The sequence below is a fragment of the Microcaecilia unicolor genome, chromosome 2 (assembly GCF_901765095.1).
Source record: "Microcaecilia unicolor chromosome 2, aMicUni1.1, whole genome shotgun sequence".
NCBI lineage: Eukaryota > Metazoa > Chordata > Amphibia > Gymnophiona > Siphonopidae > Microcaecilia > Microcaecilia unicolor.
In genome coordinates this window covers 420,381,408-420,397,428 of record NC_044032.1, presented here as the reverse complement: position 1 = coordinate 420,397,428, position 16,021 = coordinate 420,381,408, and the positions used below count along the sequence as shown (strand labels likewise).

At 41.6% G+C, this 16,021-nt stretch overlaps 1 protein-coding gene across 2 annotated transcripts in view; it reads left to right on the top strand.

Annotated features, from left to right (window-relative positions):
* Window positions 1-313: 313 nt before the first annotated feature.
* The window catches only part of LOC115462522 (alcohol dehydrogenase class-3), a 41,062-nt gene continuing 25,354 nt past the window's right edge, over window positions 314-16,021 (top strand). The window contains exons 1-4 of one of the 2 annotated variants that reach the window (XM_030192511.1): window positions 314-410; window positions 5,364-5,465; window positions 12,625-12,766; window positions 15,779-15,866. In XM_030192511.1, the coding sequence (XP_030048371.1) occupies window positions 393-410; window positions 5,364-5,465; window positions 12,625-12,766; window positions 15,779-15,866 (350 nt within the window). In that variant the 5' untranslated portion in view covers window positions 314-392. Of the gene's footprint in view, window positions 432-5,363; window positions 5,466-12,624; window positions 12,767-15,778; window positions 15,867-16,021 lie in introns of both variants that reach the window. The other variant, XM_030192510.1, reaches the window with a different exon arrangement.

The window sequence follows — 16,021 nt, the reverse complement described above, 5'->3', positions numbered from 1 at the left end:
GTGGAAATGGAATACAACGAGAAAAGGTATTGGAGCCCCAGCCGGAATTGCTTCGTTGAATAGCAAATAATACCACCCCGACACAAGTCACACAACACCGCACATAGGCAAAAAAGTAATCCAAAAAACAGCCGCTACTCGAAATTTCCCGAAACCAACTTAACCCCACCCCCCCTCCAAAAAAAAAAACAAAAAAAACAGCCCAATTGGGAGGAAAACCCCCCGGTACTACTCTCTTGCCCGCCCAGCCCGGCGAGTTCTTTCTTCCCTCCCCTCTGGGTGGTGTCTTTTTAGTGTCCGTCTTTGACCTGCGCCTGCCCCGCCCCGCCCCTCACTCACAGCGAGTGCAACTCAGTCAGTAGTTGTGTGTGTGGCTGACGAGCACAGGCAAGATGGAGACAGCGGGGAAAGTAAGAATGGGGTTGAAGGAGGTGTTTAAACGCAACGTGTTTCTCGCTTGTGTATATGGAACGCAAGCTTGGGCGCAGACTCATCCTCCCCCTGTTATGCTGCCCGCGTGCGGAAAGCTCAAGGCACCCCAGGGTTCGTGCGCTGTGCTGGCACCATGCAAGCGAACAACGCGTCGGATTCATTCCCGAGCCAACCTCTCTGTCATTCTTGTCTTGTTCTGCTCCCTTCCCACAACAAAAAAAAAAAACTAGCTACGTCACGCGGTCATATAACGTGCTTGGGAGAGTTTCCATCTGTTTGCGGTGCACTTTGCAGGGAGAGTATGGTACTAGTGGTCACCGTATGGGTTCGCAGCAAGCCCCCGGGCTGCTGCTTGTTTTAGTGTCGTTGGCGTTTGCGCACTTGACTTGGATCCGTGTGAAACACTTTCTCCTCTCTTGCTACTACTTATTTTTCCGCTCTAGGTAGTGAAAATATCCCTATCCCTTGCTTCTTTGCATTTGGAATTTGCCTCATGATGTTGTGGGGTCAGAAACTAAAAAGTTTAGAAAAGGATTAGATTACTGTATAGTTGGATCGGTTTCAGGCTGATCTGGCCCTCGGTTGAATGCACCCCAAACTTGCTAGAAAATGGAAAGGTTTAGTATTCGGGGACTGATGCTCAAAGGCTTGCGGTAGACAGTGCTACTTCTTCCAAATGTGCATGGCTTTTACCACGAGCATAATACTGGAAGGCACAAAGCAAATTATATTTATTTAGCTTCTTGCTCACACCTTTTTCAGTAGTAGCTTAAGGTGAGTTACATTCAGGTACACTGGGTATTTTCGTGTCTCCAGAGAACTCGCAAGTTTTGTACCTGAGGCAATGGCAGGTTAAGTGACTTTCCCATGATCACAAGAAGTAGCAGCAGTGGGATTTGAATTTTGAACCAGATGCCAAGAACGGGTGCTCTAACTACTAGGCCACTCCTTCATTCTAGAATGTTCATTATATGTGAAGAAAAGTTGCAGCTAATGGGAGGGAAGAACATGCCTGGCACATGCACACAAAGGTTTTACAGTAAGCGCAGCTGTTGGGTAACATTTCGGACATGTGCACATCGGGGCTTGTTCTTTTGCATCTAAATTATGAGCCTCATCAAAAATTTCTTGCATATGGAATTTTTAGAAGTATCATATTAGGTGCTGCAGAACAGGCGCAGGCTTCAGGATGTGCGCTTTTATTTTTGGTTTTGTTTGAACACGCATGCACGCTTGTTACTTCATATTTGCCTTTAAAACTTATAGAACCTTCCTTCTGCTTGTAAAAGAAGATAAAACTGGTAGTTAATATGTGAATAATTGACAAATCCTCTCCTCAAAACCTGCACTGCCCCGCACTTGGCGGAAAAACTGTTGTTGCATGTACGTCAAAAGGTCTGAGTATTGAGCAAAATACTTTGCCTTGCATGGAAAGCTTGTTAACCGTGCATTTTAATAGAGTGGGTGGCCATGGCTTAGCATACTCAAGCCATCTTTACGTTCTGCACTCAATAATGTATACTTACCAAGCAGTAGCAGCTTATGCTCACAGTAGCACTGAGCATCTGCCCCTGACTGAGGCAGAATGGATTGAAGAGTTGCAGTTCCAGGAGAAGGGGAGGAGGGTTCGCATCTGTTCTTGTTTTGAACTTTCATCCCAAAGCATTGTAACATTTGTAGACACTGATTCTGCTCATTGAACTCAGTGTTGTGGGTCCCATAATCCACCAGGATGGGGATGTTTGCAATTCAGGATTGGCTGAAATCTCCCTCTTGGAAATGGGCAGGGCCGCCGAGAGACAGAGCCAGGCTGCAGCCTCCGCCCCACCCCACCCCCTCCCAACTCGTGCCACTGCTACCTCTGCCTTCCATCCCCCTTACCTTCCTGCATCTGCGTCTTCCTCAGTCTGTCACTCTCCTGCTCCTGTATGCCGGGACCCGGGTTATCGCGTTAAATCACACGGGAGCAGGAGAGAGACAGACCAAAGGAACAGAACCTCCGGAAGCCTTGCCAGCGCATCTTGCGCCTCTTGCTCCCTCCCCCTCGGCAGCCCTGGAACTGGGTGACTTGATGGCTCGGAACGGGATTACTGGCAGCCTTTATCCTGTAACATGAATGTTCTTATAACTCACAAGAGACTATTCCCCCCCCCCCCCCCTCCATCCTGTTATAAGTAAATCATAAAAGTGATTGAGTAGGGACACTACTTTTATATGGGCAACAGTTAAAGATGCTTGTTGAGGTGGCCTTTGTTCTTTATACTAAGGTGTTTATGTCTCTCTTTTTGTGTCTGTTCAGAGTAACTTTATTGTTGGTGAGCTAACACGTATTCTGTTTGGTGTACAAGGTAACTTTACTGCAAGATAGAGCTGTGAAAATCCAAGGTCACAGTGGTACATAGTAATCAGTTATGATGCTGAATAAAGGATACAGATTGGATGTGAACTGTTGATATTGTACTTTATGAAAGTAGTGGCTGGCAAGTAACTTAGCAGTAGTGTGCTGTATTTCTTACTTTACCTGACCCTGTCTCAATTTGTATGTTTAGTTCTCTAATTTATGTTCTATAACACAATATTAATTCAGATACTGTATGATACATAAAATGACGCATGACCACCTAAACTTCCGGAAATCACTAAAAACTAACCTATTCAAAAAGGCATACCCTGCCGATCCAACCTAAATGCCTGATCTCTGCGACACAACAAAACTAAAGTACATAATGGACATAACTCAGCTCTTCCGCTGTATGTTTCCCTAAATGTGACTGTGCCACATGAACTTTATCCTACCACAACATCACTTTGTATTCTCACCGGAGCCAGCAAACGCCCTCTGGTACTGTGTAAGCCACATTGAGCCTACAAATATGTGGGATACAAATGTAACAAATAAAAATAAAATATTTTGATAGCATATAACATCCTTGTTGTTCACCCCAGTAAAAAAGTAACTGTAGCAACATATACAATGCTGAAACTGTGTATAGAAACGGAGAAAAATGTAGGCAGATAAAGACTATATGGCCTATTCAGTCTGCCCATCTATGCCATCTACTCTTTCTATCACTTAGAAATCCTGTGTACTTGGATTCAGATACTATTTTCATCTTCACCACCCTTTCTGTGAAGTATTTCCTTGGATTACGTCTATTGCCTTTCACGTTCATCCTATGCCCCCTCGTTCCAGAGCTTCCTTTCAATTGAAGAGACCTGACTCCTGTGCATTTCTAATCTATTCTAATCGGTTTCTTCTATACTGCTAATTTCCCACAGGATCTGAATCGGTTTGCAATAAAATACACGTACAATACAGTCACAGGCACATTATAGCAATTATAATCACAGGCAAAATTAAAGCAGTTACAATTATACAGTATGCACACCTATTTATAACTGCCTTACAGGTACTCAGGGTTGTACAGGAGCTTATTTATATATGCTACATAGGTATTTAAATGTCTCTATCGTATCTCCTCTCTCCTGCCTTTCTTCCAAAGTGTTCATATCAAGTAGGGCTGCAGTTTGATTAAAAATTTTAATCACGAGACATAGCCAGCAGTCCCTTGGGGGGGGGGGGGGGCACACATTCCCCCTCCATTAGGTATCATACCTTTGCTGGTGAGGATGCTGAAGCCCCACCAGTTGAAGAAATCCACTGCCAAAGCGGCCCCCTTCTCCTTGTACTGTCTCAGGATTGAGGAAGTCAGCGGGGTGCCTCCAGCCGCTACTCCCTGAGCATGCTCAGTTCATGCACAAACTTGGAGTGTGCTGGAGGCATGTCACTGATTTCCTTGCTCTGAGTCAGCACGAGGAGGAAGGAGGTGTCAAGCAGTGGATTTCTTTGGCTGGCTGGCTGGCTCTCTTCTCCCTCCACTGCCCTCTCACAGGTCCATTATTTCTCTCTTCCCTTTCTCCCAACTCCACCTCCCCCCCAACAGTTCTCTTTTTCTTCCTTCATCCTCTCCATCTTTCCCTCCACCCCAGGTCCATTGTCTTTCTCTCTCCCTCTGAGCCCAACGTATCTCCTTCCACTGCCCTCCCTCCATCCTTTTGTCCCTCAGTTTGGCATCTCTCCCTATTTCTCCCATTGAAGTAGCCATTGAAGATAGTGACGAGCCCCCCCCCCCCCCAACCTGAACAAGTGGTCAGGAAGTAGAGAAAAGTAACCAAGCAGGAGGCAGTTTATTAAGTATACAACCCCACCAGGTTTAAGCCATGTTTCAGCGAGACCCAAAGTCAATATGATGATCTAAAATTAATTTGTATATAAACCATCAGAAATCTAGAATTAAGGAAAGCCATATGGAAGCTACACGGTGCCCCAGCTTGAGTGAGCACGGAAATGGGAGTCCCCTGACAAGAAGCAGTAGTGTTAGAACAAGTCACAAGCTGCAGTACTAGGGTTATCTACCAGCCCAGCAATGTCAGGAGTGCTTGAGATAATTGCCTGCCCTATAGCACCAGAATAGGACTAGTGAGCATAATCTCAAAGTGAGGAAAGCAAGAAGAAGAAAACAGAAAAAGATAAGCAAACCACCAAAGATCTTGCCCCCAGAATCTCACTCCAAGGAGCTATCCACAGAGCATGATCTGCTCTTTATGTGTATGCTCCTTCACAGTAGGTGTGGTCTGAGATGGAGTTAATTTTTTTTTTTTTTTGCCCGGCTCGGTGGGAGCAAATCATAGCATCTCTGGTTTACAATAGGTGTTGTCAGGGGTGGAGGGAGTGCAGCAGTTGGGTAAGCAGCAAAACATCAGTGAAAGAAATATGTAATAGAATGAAGCATATTTTGAAAGAAGACCAAAAGGTTAAGCAATTTCTCCAAAACATGTTCAGCTAATGTCTTGTATTTTAAGTAACATTGCTGGCTGAATTAGTACATCCATCTCTCCTTCTATTTCTTCCTCCCCTCCACCCCCAATAGGTTATTAAGTGCAAGGCAGCTGTTGCCTGGGAAGCTGGGAAGCCGCTCTCTATTGAGGAGGTAGAGGTTGCACCACCACAAGCTCATGAAGTCCGCATTAAGGTAGGTTGTGGCATGCCATACATTCACAGGGTTTTCTTTGTGTTGTGGCAGTGTGCTCAGTGCCACTTGCTAACAGAAACACATAATGAACTGATATAGTAGTAATACTGATGGTCTATGTACACTGGTGTATGCCTAAACACTTATTTCTGGTTAAATATGGACCCAATAACTTCCATCCGTGATTCTAGCAGGAAACAGCAGCTGTCTGCTGACCTGAATTCTCCACTCTGCTTGCCCTTGGGATATTTCCTTGGTTAGAAGTCATCCTTTGTTTGAGTCAATGTATATAATCTAATCAGAGGACTTCTAGACGGCTAAATCCCAAAATTGGCTCAAAGCGGTTTACATAAAATTATTAGAATGAAAAATAACAGCAAAACGTTATGACAAATATATCTGAAACAAGTAAGTTTTTAAGTTCTTACACAAGGGCATATAAATAGACAGTAATTTGATTGAAGTCGGTAAAGAATTCCATATTTTAGTAGCCTGATAGGCAGATGACTGTTAAACTATTTTTTTTGTAACATACTCTTTTAAATGTGGGGAAATTTAGAACTTGGCAGTTCCTTAAGCTGATAATTCCCTTTGCATAGTGTAAGGAAACCAGAGACTGTCCCATTTAAAGCTTTGTAAACAAGGCAAGCTAATTTAGTTGTCTTTTACAAAGCTGCACTAGCGATTCCCGCGTGGCAAATGAGGAAGCCCATAGGAATTGAATGGGCTTCCTCTCATTTGCCGCACCGAGAATTGATAGCTTGGCTTTGTAAAAGAGGCCCTTACAATCTATTCTTGCCCTAACAGGTAATCAGTGAAGTTATTTCAACAATGGTGAAGCATGATCAAATTTTTTCTCTTTGAAATTCAGAGTTGAAGTTTCTTCAAAGTAGTAGTGCTGGAAGCACCAGCTCCCCACGATGTCCATTCCTTGCGAGTCCCGTTAGGGGGATTCAACTTCCTCCGCTCCTATATTTATCAGTACTCTGATATTGCAAGCCCCCTGTATAGGCTCCTGAAAAAGAAAAGTCACTGGGAATGGACTGAAGAGCATGAGAGAGCACTGTCTAGATTGAAAACTGCTGCAGCACAGGCTCCAGCACTAATATATCCAGACCCTGCTAAAAGCTTTACCATCAAGTTAGCCACACCTGAGACTGCTTTAGCTGCGGTCCTTCTCCAGCGTAATCAACAGGGAAAACTTTGCCCTGTGGCATATGAATCACGTAAACTGACTGATGTAGAGAGCAGGTATACTGAATGTGAAAGAGAATGTCTAGCTGCTGTTTGGGCAGTTCAGACATTCCAGCATTTCTGTGGAGAGGCCCAAATCTCTCTTTGCTCAGGTCACACTCCTCTCAAGTATATCATTTCAGGTGCCCTTACTGGCTCACACATTTCAAACACAAGTCTAGCACAATGGACCCTAGTTTTAATGAACAAAAGGGTTCAATTTGAAATCCAGAAAAGTCCAAGCCTTTTAGCCCATGCACTGATTGAAACTGGGTCCAGGGGTGTGCTGGTAACTGTATGAAATTGCACATATATGAAGGTGCTAGTCTATAAAGAATCTTAAATACTATAACAGATCTTAAAGAGGATTCAGGCCTCCACAGGAAGCCAGTGTAATTTTATCAAAAGAGGAGTCACTCTCATATTTAAAAAGGCTCCAGGGGAGATCTGGGAAATTATAGACCGGTGAGTCTGACGTCGGTGCCGGAGAAAATGGTAGAGGCTATTATCAAAAACAAAATTACAGAGCACATCCGAGGACATGGATTACTGAGACCAAGTCAGCACAGCTTTTGTGGGGGGAAATCTTGCCTGACCAATTTACTTAAATTCTTTGAAGGAGTAAACAAACATGTGGACAAAGGGGAGCCGGTTGATATCGTGTATCTGGATTTTCAAAAGGCGTTTGACAAGGTACCTCATGAAAGGCTACAGAGGAAATTGGAGGGTCATGGGATAGAAGGAAATGTCCTATTGTGGATTAAAAACTAGTTGAAGGATAGGAAACAGAGAGCGGGGTTAAATGGGCAGTATTCACAATGGAGAAGGGTAGTTAGTGGGGTTCGTCAGGGGTCTGTGCTAATCACATCCCCTAGTTGCTCTCCCTTGGTTTGGAAAACTGTGAGCGTCCGAAGAATGTTAGTAGATGCATATCTGCCTGTCACAACACCTGTTTGATCAGGGTAGATTAATAGTGGCAGGACCTACCCCAGACTAGCAGCCAGGATAGAAGCAAAAAGTTTGATGTCTTGATTTAGCAGGGAAATGGGGCAGTATCACTCCCTTGTTTGGGTAGAACCACTATAGTGGCATGCATCAATATGCCCTATGTAATTCCGGAAGTGCCTAGAACCCAGCATGACTTCTGAAAATGGCCCACTAGCCTGTCCCCCAGAATTTTATAAAACCCTGATCGTAAGCCATTGGGCCTGGAGACCTTTTCCAACTTAAGATGCTTTATGGCCTGTTAAATCTCCATCCCTATAATCGGAGCATTAATGTTTGTTCAGGCATTAGGGAGGGGAGCCTGAGATCGAGAGAGAAATTTCCTGTGCTAGTCACATCACAGTGGCCTTTATCATATAAAGATCTATAAAAGTTCACAAACGTTTGTATATCTACAACAGCAGTTGCATACACTCCCTCTCGTGGAGTCCCTGTTGTGAATGATCACCTGTTTGGCCTTTCTACTTTTCACGAGTGCAGCCAACAATTTCCCTGTCTTATTTCCCCATCTGTGTAAATTGTATTTGTACAGTTGTAAGTCCTTAGCTGCTCATTGATTTGCTTCTGAACAGTAATATATAGGCTTGTCTAGTATTATCCTCCACCTTGTGTATAAAAGATCCCCTAAGAGAGTGCAGTTGTTTGGTCAATGATAATAGTTCCCTGTCTTTTTCCTGGCTCAGGTGGATGGTGTGTTCCAAAATTTTTCCCCTCAGGACCGCTTTCCCCGCCTCCATTGTTGGTCAAAGTACTTAAGTAAAAGTAAAAAAGTACAGTGAAAAACACATTCAAACATTTACTTAAGTGAAAGTAAAAAAAAAGTTACCACTTGATATAATACTTGAGTAAAAAGTAAAAGTACCACAATTACAATGAATGCAACTATTTTTATCCCAACTTTATTGCTCTACAATTCAATCCACTTTGTTTTTAGTAAAACTAAATTTTGAAAATGATTGTCATTCATGTGAGTGTGCTTGTGAGTCGTCAGTAATTCAGCACAACTAAAAAGGTGTTCAACTACTTCACTAGCAGATAGTGGATTATTCAGTCTGATAAAAGTTCCTTCATATCAGGCCAGGCTGCAGTATTACTGATGCCTTTCGACTGGGTCTCTGCCTGAAACACTTGACTTCCTTATATCATCATCGTTGTTGTTATCAACTGCATTAGAAGTAATGCTGTCTAATTCATCACTTGCATTTTCATCTCCATCTTTTGTTATTGTTGTCATGCTATCAAATTACAGAGAAGGCTTTCACAAAGCTGGAATTGTTGTTGTTCTTACAACTTTTTGTCTGATGGCAAACTCTTATTTGAATATCTTCAAGAACTGATGCAAGAATGTCAAATGTGTGGGATCCCGTCAGTCTTAAGGACAAACAAGCGACTTCCTCTCTAAAGACTCTATCAATCCAGTGGACAGACACCCTAATGTAAAATTTTCTATGGGATGTCCAGCGGTCTGTTGTGGTGGAAAGATATATGCGTGTTCACGAAGAATTGCTATCAGCTTCATCTCCACTTCACTTCAAAGTGACTTGGCTCATCACTGTTCTATTTGACTGGAGCCGCAAAAACAAATGGGGTTCACATTCTCCACAAAAACAGGGTGGAAAAGAACCAAGTCCAAGAGATCAGTCCAAACACCAGGATAAGGTGCTCCAAACAAAACTTTATTTGGACCCTACACGGTCTGTGTTTCGGCTATAAAAGCCTTCCTCAGGAGTCTAAAAAATAACATATATGTACAAGCATAATTAAAACCATATATAAACAAAATATATAAAAAAAACGAACAACCATTAAATATTTTAAATTCATCTAAAAAATGTATATAATAAAAATTTTTATAATAATTGTACATATATTTGACTGGAGACCAGTAACCAATTCAACAAACACAGTCCACTCTACTTCTATTATGTTATACTTAATTTCCTACTTTACATAACAAAATTCTGTGTTACCTATTACTATGTAAGCCGCATTGAGCCTGCTTTTAGTGGGAAAGTGCGGTATACAAATATAATAAATAAATAAATACTGTTCCAGCACTATCGCCCTCATGCTGAGGCATTCTGCCGTATCTTCTTGTCTGGAAATCTGCTCCTCAGCGGTTTGTATTCATGCCGCATGAGCTTCCAAACTGCCCTTGATGTCATCTATGGCTGCGTGTAACTTAGACAATTTATCGATTAAAATATCTGCCATAAGTGATCTCTTTAATTGCTTTCTCCTGAAATGCCACCACTGGAGGTTGATTAGTATCCACGTGGGATGGCATGCTGTCTGACGCTATGTTAAGCGTAGCTGCTTTACTTGTCTGCTTGCCAGGTTGCGGCGTCTGAACATGCATATCACTGTCGGCCGAATTCACTCAGGCAATTAAACAACAGCAAAGTGCTTCGCAAACCTCCAACAAGTATTATATGAGGTACGGTTAATATTTAAATGCAATGGTTCAGTGAAAACTGCGAATAGAACAGGGCTGGGAGAGGAGAGAGGACGCCAGGTGTCCGGACGTTCAGGATGCTGCCATCACCCCCAAGGTGAATCTTAACAAAAAAAATGGTCAAATCAAATTACTGGAGACCAAGAGATATCAGCCAAACTGGAAAAGAATGAGGGAGAAGTAGTGTATGCCAGCGGATCTAAACAATGACCCTTTTCATGAGAAGAATGGAAAAAAAGATATACTAAGTAAAGTCCAAATAATCCAATAACACTTTTACACCAGTATTGGTGGGATCTTCTTGATTATCACCCACTAATAGCGTATTAGTGTAATCAATCAAGTGCATACTTTGACAGGAGATTGTAAAAATCATCTTTTGCTTTTGTCCCTATCTTAAGAGGACAGTAGCACAATACACAGCAACAAGAACCTTCTAAACTTTCATCAGAAAGATGTTCTTATGTGCAACTGAAAAAAAAAATATTCAGATCAGAATCTGAGGTGGTTTAAATTTTTTGTTCTTTCTCCTTGTTTTCACTGATCTGCCCATCTCCGTAGAACTTACTGCAGTCACTTTGATTCATGTGGGATGTTCTCCATCCCTGTACTGCAGTTATGATATATGATACAACACCAGGAATTACAAATAAAATTAAGGCTGCATTTCTGAAGTAAGCCTTGAAAACTGTAAGGCTGTTTATAGCTATTCTGCATGCTGTTTTAGATTCTTTAATTTGTAATTTGTCAATTTGTTTTCTGTATTTCTTATCTTTTCATTATTTTTTTATTCTTTAATTTATTTAGGGCCCTGTTTACTAATGTGTGCTAGCATTTTTAGTGTGTACTAAAAATTAGTGCACACTAACCGTGTAGACGCCCACAGGAATATTATAGGCACCTAAACAGTTAGAGTGCGCTAAAAAATGCTAATGCGCCTCTAGCGTGGCTTAGAAAACAGGGCCTTTAGGGCTTCATTTTGATTAAAATTTGTAATCGCGATTAACCATGTGATTAAAGGTATGTTGTGGGTTTGGGTTTTTTGTTGTTTTTTTTTAACTTACAGCTCCTTCTGACTTTGGGTAAGGAAGGTTAAATGACTTGCACAGAGCCACAAGGAGCTGCAGTGGTAAAAATATAAATAAATAACTTAATCGAAATGTAGCCCTAAATAAAATAGTCCTTTTTTTTTAAATTCAGAAAATAAATGAAAGCTTAAAGCCTTCTGAAAACATAGGTAATCAGCATTCAAACAAACTGAGCATGGCAAATTATTCCATAGTTTTACAGAATAAAATTTAAATGTATGTTTATAAAATGACTTAAATTGAATTCCTTTTACAGATGGGAAACTAATATTAAATGACCCTTATTACAACTAGATTTATTCCTTGTTTTGAAAATATTTTACGTGTATAATTCAATTTTCATGAATAAACTGGTAATAGTATTCACTTTGTCATAGAAAATGTGAATTGTACATGTCAAGATATTAGGGCAGAAAAAAGTTCATAACGTTTATGCTTTTTTTTTTTTCTTTAGTAACCTGCTCTAGATTGTAAGCCCAGTAGGGGCAGAGAAATTACCTGCATATGACAAATATAAACCGCTTTGGTTGTACCACAGAGAGGCAGTATATCAAATTCATAACCCATTATTTTAACACTGAAAGCAGTGTAACCATTCACTAGAACACAATTTCAAGTTGTTTCCTAGTTACTTCTTCACCAACATGTTACCAGAGAACCATCAGGCACAGTCCGTTTTCTCATTAACAGAAAGCCCTGCATTGCAAGAAGCTTACTACAGAAGGAGAGAGGATGCAACTCACTTGAGATAATTTGTGATGTTTGGCTATTGCCTTCTCAGTTACCTTTGCTTCTTAGCTCAGTCCTCTGTCTGGCACCAATAATTTTAGTAGTGCCCACAGCCAGAAATGAAACACTGGTCTTCTGCCATGTATATTATCCTTTCTGAAAGAATCCTGGGGGAAAATTTCTAAACTTTTACCAGTGTGGTAGTGGTGGTCTGTTGAAAGAAATTGTTCCTTCAGTGTACTGTGCTACTTGTCAAAGGAGCCTGCAAAACTGAAAGCCCACCTGTTTCATTAAAACACTTTACTGCTGTATTTTTGCTTAAGCAGTTGCCCCAAAGCCGGAGGTGTAGGCATGTGTGGTATGAGGCAGGTTACTGTATCTGGATTTATGCAGTGAGGTTGACAGGTGGTATGTGGATCCTTTGCTAAAATGGTCAGTGCCATGAGTGCTGAAAATAGTTTGAGTGCAAAATTTTGCTGTTGAATCATTTATCGAACATGAGAGTTGCTGATATTAATAGACCAATTTGCACAGAAGCTATGCAAGTTGGTGAGGACTGCTGCTGATTTGCCTGTAACTTGGAAAGCTATTTTACATATGCCAGTAATACATTACAGATGAGGAATTTCATGTCTGGATATCCCCACAGATTGTTGCCACTGCTGTATGCCATACTGACGCCTACACCCTAAGCGGTGCAGATCCAGAAGGCTGCTTCCCAGTGATCCTTGGCCATGAAGGAGCTGGGATTGTTGAAAGTGTTGGAGAAGGAGTGACAGGAGTCAAACAAGGTAATGGGAACATGCAAACCCTGCTAATCAGATCTGGTTGATAATTCACAAATGTGGTAATATGTCCCATTTATACACGCAGTGCTTATTTAAAAAAAAAAAACTACTACTTTTCATTTCTTCACAAATTTTTCTTAGTTTTCAAGCATGTGTTCAACTAGTTTCAACGTTCATTGTAATAGTAAATTTTTATTGTGTGCTACATTGATTTAAACTACCCAACAAATTAAGGCTTGCTAAGTTGATTAGTGTGCATTAAATCAACTTAGCATGTGTTAATGTTTTTAAGGCACACTAATAAACTACATACACATCCCTACTACGTAGTTTATTTTGACGTTAAAATACTGAACTGTTAACAGCCTTTTGTTGTCATTTAGCAGCACATGCCTGTTAACAGAGAGGCCAGGTGTCCTCTTTTTTGAGAAACTGTCCTGTGCCTTGTTTAACCAAAACAAGGCATACAGTTATCCAGTCTTTATTTCAATCTGGCCATATAGGGAGAAAAAGAATTTTGATTGAATATGACATGCATGGGCAGATCTAGGAGTCTGGAAAAAAAAAAGTGTATCTGGTATAATGCAGCTTTCCTTCTTCTGCACCTAGCTTCTGCTCTGCTTCCTATACCCCTAAAGTTCATGCCTATTTTCCTTTTTTCCATTTCTTCTTCCTCCTCCTCCCTCTGCCAGTGTCATCTTCATTTTCCACAGCCCTTGTATTTTCTCCTCTCCTTTCCCTTAGTTTCTTCTCCACCATTCCCCCCACCCCCTTACAGGTTCCTCTCATGTTCTTGAGGGCAAGTAGTAGAATGGGTGGAGACACAGGTGAGCATGTGCTCTCTGCTGCCTCAGCTGCTCTCTCTCCCTTGGTACACACTTTCCCTTTGTAATAATAAAACAGAAACAGAAGCATGCACAGAAAGTGGGAGTGCACATTCATCCTCTCCCCAGGATGTTGGCTTGTCATCTGATCAGATTATCAGGATGGAGGGGAGTTGGAGGAAGGTCAGCCTGCATGGTCTGGCTTGTACCAAGGTGATGTCCTGTATTCTGGGGGTGTCCATGGCTACCTTAAGGGCAGTTTTGTTTTGTTTTTTTGTCTGGAAATGGGAGTATTTTCTTGAAATTTTCCAAGACTATATCTACCATTTGGTTTTCTAAAAAAGCATCATTTTCTTTAGGGATCTGACTGGGAAGGTTTTTTTTTTTTCATTCAGTTATTTTTTGTTTGTACACTGCATATTTATCCCATCTATGTATTTTTCATCACATACTATATATCCTTGAATATAACCCCATATTTTTGTCTGACCACCCTCCCCCCACCAAAACAACGGATCTTAGTTTATATTCGAGCCAGTGCAAAAAAATCCACCTCCCCCCCCCCCCCCAACGTGGTAACCAATAATTTCTCTATCCTTCCCTCCCATGATGACTGGCGTATATATTTTTCATCACATATCTTGAACTAGGAAATCTGCATCATATTACTCCTTTTTTGTAGAAATCCATCCTAGTTGCTCCATCCCTATGAGAAGTTGGGGGGGACTCCAATCCCTAGGCTGGCACTGGACTCCTACATGGTGGGGTGTATGTACAAGCCTTGAAAGATAGAAGCCCAACATTCCTGCAGTGGAAAGCTGAGACAGGAAGTGACACTTGTATCCTATTGGTGAGGATGATGAAAGGTCACCTAAGGACCCAATCAACCTGCTTGCATCTCTACTTCACTTGCAATGGCTTGAATCCGATTGGCCAAGCCATGATGTTCTAATGAAATAAAACTGAAGCATGAGGCTTTACTCCTCCTCTGAATAGTTCCTCTTGTGGGGTTTTTATTTTTCCTGGCACTGGCTGAAGCAAGCCTGGAAAATAACCCCTAGCATTTGTTTTCCAAACATCCCCTTCCACTTTCTGGTTAATAGTCGATGACAGACTAACCCCCAGAGAAGTGATTCTTGTGGCTATGGGGTTCATAGAGAAAGCCATGCAGAAGAGCTGTGTGCTGATAGCTGAGCACATGGCTTCTACCGCTGGATTAATGAAAAGATACTCCACAGCGATGCAGTAAGATAAGGAGATGCAAATTTGAAGCGTCCAGAACTTGAACACTAATCAGGGAAAGCACTGCTAGGCACAAGCATAAAAAAAGTTCTGCGGTAAGGGTGGCTTCACTGTGTGCAGATCCAAAGAAAACAAAAGTGCCAGAACATTTGTGCATGAACAGGAATGTTCTGCACATACACATTAGCCTCACAAAAATTTCTTGCGCATTAAGTTTTTTTACATGGTGAATATTTTGTGCAGAACAACATTCCAGTTCATGTGCAGATTCTTCAGGAAGTAATGGCTCTGTACAGATTTCTCATAACTTTTGCAGGTACTTGTTACAGTTACAGAAAAAATAGGAAAAACTGACAGTAAATCCTCTGAACCAACCTTTCTAATAGTGCCTTAGACCTGGCATTGTGCATGTGCTGAAATCCCGTTTACTTCTGTGCATTGCAGAGGAATACCTAATGGCTTCATAACCATTCTCCTCTGCACCCATGTGTACTGCGCTAGTTAACTTCTGCGCTGAAGCTCGTGCGTTTTATGCCCAGGAATGTACATGTGCACCTTGCAGTTACCCACTCTTCTGCTTACAATAGCTTTCTGTATCAGCCCTGAATCAGGACACTCAAATTCTGGATAGAAAGCCAGCTGAGCTGATTTGCACATGTCAGAAGGCTGGTAGTAAAGCCAGTGCTCCCTTGATGTTCAAGAGGTGGGCGTTGGTTCTGTGCCTTTTCTCATCACTCAAGTAAAATCTCCAATCGCCACCAGTGAAGGGATGTCCCAATAAGGGGCTTATTTTCAATGCACTTAGACTTACAAAGTTCCATAGTGCTTTGAAAATACACCTCCAAGTCATTTTTCCAGTTCAAAGTACTATTTGACCACAGAAGATTCGTGTTTTGTGATTTTTTTCATTATACAGGTTCAAAAGTAACTTTACTTCTTCTTTCTTAAGGTGACAAAGTCATTCCACTTTACGTCCCACAATGTGGGGAATGCAAGTTTTGCGTAAATCCTAAAACTAACCTATGCCAGAAGATAAGGTAAGCAAGATGGTTGCTCTGCTTTGTCTGCTTCAGTAATTGAGACACAGCATGGAGTAATGTTATCTTGAAATGAGCAATTAGAATATCTGTCATGTGAGATCGCTCTTTCCAATTGCTTGGAAAGAGTTTCCCAGGTCATGGAATTAGAGGGG